The sequence below is a fragment of the Penaeus vannamei genome, chromosome 15, assembly GCF_042767895.1.
Source record: "Penaeus vannamei isolate JL-2024 chromosome 15, ASM4276789v1, whole genome shotgun sequence".
Classification (NCBI taxonomy): Eukaryota; Metazoa; Arthropoda; class Malacostraca; order Decapoda; family Penaeidae; genus Penaeus; species Penaeus vannamei.
This window is the reverse complement of record NC_091563.1, coordinates 41424015-41428635: the sequence shown is the minus strand read 5'-3', so window position 1 is coordinate 41428635 and position 4621 is coordinate 41424015. Positions and strand designations below refer to the sequence as shown.

General features: G+C 36.6%; 1 protein-coding gene across 7 annotated transcripts in view; it reads left to right on the top strand.

The window, feature by feature from the left end:
* The window catches only part of LOC113822159 (uro-adherence factor A), a 13455-nt gene extending 11482 nt beyond the window's left edge, over positions 1–1973 (top strand). For all 7 annotated transcript variants that reach the window (XM_027374694.2, XM_070130844.1, XM_070130848.1 and 4 more), the window contains 2 exons: positions 578–750; positions 870–1973. In XM_027374694.2, the coding sequence (XP_027230495.2) occupies positions 578–750; positions 870–1500 (804 nt within the window). In that variant the 3' untranslated portion in view covers positions 1501–1973. The remainder of the gene's footprint in view (positions 1–577; positions 751–869) is intronic.
* Positions 1974–4621: the final 2648 nt, after the last annotated feature.

Genomic DNA, 4621 nt, shown 5'->3' with positions numbered 1-4621 from the left:
TTTATAAAACATGTTATAATTCTTGCTTACCGCCAGTAGTGCCTCCACTAGATGCACGCTCATGCGTGTACACACACATACACATAGGCACATGAACACACACTCATTCACTCTCACATGTTCATAAACTCACATGCACACGCATGCACTGCATGCTTACACTCTTGCATTCATACTCACACACACTCACACACATTCACATGCACTCACACACACTCACATTCACTCAAATTCACATGAACACACATGCTCACATACACACAAGTACACACACAAGCACATGCACACACACATGCACACACGCATGCACACACACATGCACACACATACACACACACAGATAGATAAAAAGAGTTAGACAGATAGATATACAGATGCATACACACATACATAAATGTTACTTCACCAGGCACCACTCCCACACTGACAGGCATGGCAGGTGTCCCTGAGTCCCACGTCTGCAGAAGCTACTGTTCTTCAGCTGAATGTGCCTGTTATTTATAACCTTCCTTTTTCTAAATTTCATACGTGTTATTTTATTAATTGAAACTCTTAAAAGTTGTGACATTTCTTACAGGAGGGAATGGCAAGGGAAAGGATTCGCCGTGTGTTTGTTGTACTGACAGTCCAAGAGCAGATGTCCCTCATCCGTCGAGATCGTCAGTTATGGAAGATGCAGCAAGACAAACAGTTACCCAGCACTTCACAATCATCTCCGACTCACACCAGTACAGTGAGGAGCAGGAGTGGGTAAGTTTGATTTGGATGAAACAGTTTCTACCCATAATATTTTGACTAAAATCATGAGTTTTGCAACAGTAATAGTGTGAGCTGTGGTTTTATAATTGGCCGCTCATTTTCATCAACAGAGCTGCTGAAGCCCGAGTGAGAGGGACACCAACACGAATTGCCAAAAAGAGGCCTTCACCCCCGCATCAAAGGTCCCAGCAAGAAGGAAGAACTCGGTGTGCATCACACGGACGGTCATCACAGCTTGTTCAGCCATCTGTCATAACACATCAAGCATCAACTATTTCTTCCAGATCAAGTGTGACTAGTGAACATAGAGTATCTCCTAAAGGAGGCAAACTACCGTTACATGTCGAACGGTCTGCGTCACACTTAGATGCACCCATGTCACATCACTACTCAAAACAATCGCCACATATCAGGTCTCCCTCTCAGGATAGTAAGTCAGGTCATCACACAAGCAGTACCAGGTGTTCAGTCCACCCTCGCAGCAGTAGTGCATCGCAACTGGAAACCAGATCTGGCTCACACCATTTGTCACATTCATCCAGTCATTTGCCTGGGTCTCATCATATGACCAGGAGTGCATCACATCAGCCAGGAAAGACAAATTCACGAGCTTCAGGCATCAGTGGTACAAGAAGCACTTGTACTGCAAGAAGTGCATCAATGTCCAACAGTCCACGACGAGGTAAAGTCTATGAGGAATATGACACCTCTCTTAGCTCTCTTGACACCAAAGTTCTGTGATTTATTTATTTTATTTACCTGTTTTTAATTCTCATAAGATATATCATTGTCATCATCACATCCTGACCTTATGCAAATGATCATCCTCATAATTGTAATGCTAGGCAGGAAGAGCAGGGTTAGACTTACAGAAAGCATGACTGATGTTAAATGAATGTTTCTCTAAGATGCTTCTGTTTTTTTTTTTTCTGATAGCCTATAAATGATTTACTGGTTTTCAAAAAGATTCCTGTCCTGAATTTTTGTTCTGAGGAAACAAGATTCAAAAGACTTGTTGTCAAAGGTTCTGTTTCCTTTTTATTAGAGATCTGCCATCTGTGATTTTATCCTCTAGTTTACCTGGGGCATATTGGGACTTGGTTACCTTGCTTTCTCTTTATTTGCTAAAAGATGTTATATATATTTTTATATGTACTGCATGTATTATATTTTCTTGAAATATGTACTGCATGTATTATATTTTTATACTGGTTTCCTTGGTTTTCATTTATTTATACCTTTCAGACACTTTACACCTATTTATTACACACTGGATCAAACCAGCCAGAATAATGATTTTCTTGTTGTTTACATATTTTGCCTTTTTTGCTTCTTATCCTTTTATTTTGTTGACAGATGTAGGCGACCAAATTTTTCTCTGTTGATTTGCCAATCTCATTACTTTTAAGATCTTTTTGATACAGTTGAAATTAATGTAATCAGAATGGAATTTTACAATTAGAATTTTATCAGCAGGGTATAATGTATAAAGTAAGCATTCCTAAGCAAGATATTTATTACAAAATTAATTACAATTTACTAGATGAGTCATAGAGTAGTATTTAGTTTTATTCTTAGTTACATGTTTGCATGTAATCATTTAGGATAAAGGAAAGTCACGTGCGAAACAGCATTGTTCATTTGTTATAAACCATGATATGCCGTCATTCCCTTATTTTAGTAGATATTATTTTCTTTGATTACATCATATTATTTAGAATTAATTGAGTTCTATTAGATTATAGTATTAAGTTTGCATTACTGTTCATATTCTTAAACTCCCCAAAAATTGCATGATAAATTATTTCACCCAATTAGGAAATGTGAATCAGTTTTTTTAATGATTGGTAAAAGGCAAGTAATTTAAAACACTTTCCATAATGTGGTTCAGAGTACCAGCAAGGACCCGCCCCACCTTGGACATCTGCACGGGGCGCCATATCCAGGGTAAAAGAATTCATATGTGTATGGAAAATAGAGTTTATATTAAAGTGTGGACAGTATTTGTGCACTTTATGATATAAATGCATTTATAAAGGAAATTTGTGACATTCACATTTTTGCAGCCAAGGATTTTACACACTTCTGATGCATATGTAACTCTTTGGGTCACAGCTCACTTCACATTTGCTTTGCCCTTTATGTAGATGAATTAAATTAATCTTGGAGTGCTTACTAAGGCATAAGTATTGTAAAATTTGCAAGGTACAAAGCACAGTAGTTGAATTGCTAACCACTGCAAATCAGTTTCCTAGTGGTAAAATGCTGGCAGACAGGTAGACAATAAGGCATGCAAGCAAACTGGCAGGCAAGCAAAACTCAACAAATTTTCTTCTTCCATTATACATATTTTAATTTGTATTCCTGCACGTAGCCAAGCAATCATAATTGATGTCTTGTGTCAGACTAGTTGGTCATATATATTTTTTTAAACCTTTACAAAGAAAACAAGGAGTTGCATTTTGTAACTTTATTTGCACAAGATAAAAAGGGGAAGGATGAAGTTCTGGCTTTCACTTATGAAATGCTGATTAGCATTCACATGAAAACGACAGACCTTTAGATGTAGAAGGTGATAATACCTCTTACAAGATACTTTTAATATCAAAACTAGTAAGGCATTAAAGGCTTTGGAGAATGTAGAAAGCTGTAATATTTGCAAGATAACTTCAGAAGTTCCAAGCATTTTCAGTGTAAAAATACACTAACACAAATGCATGTTATTATTTGCACACATTTCGATGCACAGAAGAATTTATTACTAAGGTTACTTCATTATTTCTTCTTATCTGACAAGAAATGGTACCATTTATACAGATGAATACTGAGAAAAAGTATTTTACTCTGTAAAATATTTCATCTTGAATGTCACTTGCACAGTTTATAAACCTTGGAATGAGCACTTACCCATATAAATCTCATTCCATGTTTCTTTTTTCATTTTAAACATACAGGTAAATATTCTTCACCTGTTGACAGAGAAATGAATCCAAGACAGACTAGATTTAGAACACTCCTTAGCACTCCATAGTTAAAGAGAATATATGCAAGCAGAATCGTATTACATACAGTGCTCGTCTAAAAGAGCTAGCTTGGAGGACTATCCACTGAATATTTGTCAGATTTTGTACCCACCCTTACATAAATGATGCAAAGAGACAGAAACATATGGCAGCTTTTGGTCAGAGCTCTGGGACAAAGAATGCATTAGGAAGTGAAAAGTCTGTTAACTAATTTTCTGATTCGAGTTTGACAGTGGGAGATCTCTCTACTTTTTTTTTCCTCCCTCGACACATGTGTAAGCTGTCTCTTTGGTGTAGAGGTTAACATGGCATACACACACTTCTCAAACAATGTGGTTGCTCAACTTTACTTGTTTTTTGTTTATCTTTGGTACAAAATTTGATATAAAGATTTGATGGATGGTTCTGTTCAGTGAATCTTTATGACGAGAAGCGGAGGGTACAGCTTCCTGACATTCCCTTGCTTACTACTCCAAAGATTATTGGTCACATTGCGAACTCACTCATCTAAGCTGTCAGGCAGTAGAACATATGATAATGGAAAAGTCCCTGATAAAGAATTAATATCCCAGAAGAGACAATTTCATCTTTAGAGAATTATTTACAAGCTGTATCAGACTTGGTTGTGTAATTGTAATGATCTCTAAATGACTATGAACTGAAAATAAGAGACTGAGATATTTACTTAGTAAATCCTGTCTTGGGGAATAATGATTCTTATTGGTCCTATTTGCCAGTCATAATCTTATATTCAGTGGGCACCAGTACAAAATTGTTGATACATAATGAAATTTGGTTCAGTTTACACTACTTTATAGTCTGTAGGTAAACAGTTTCTT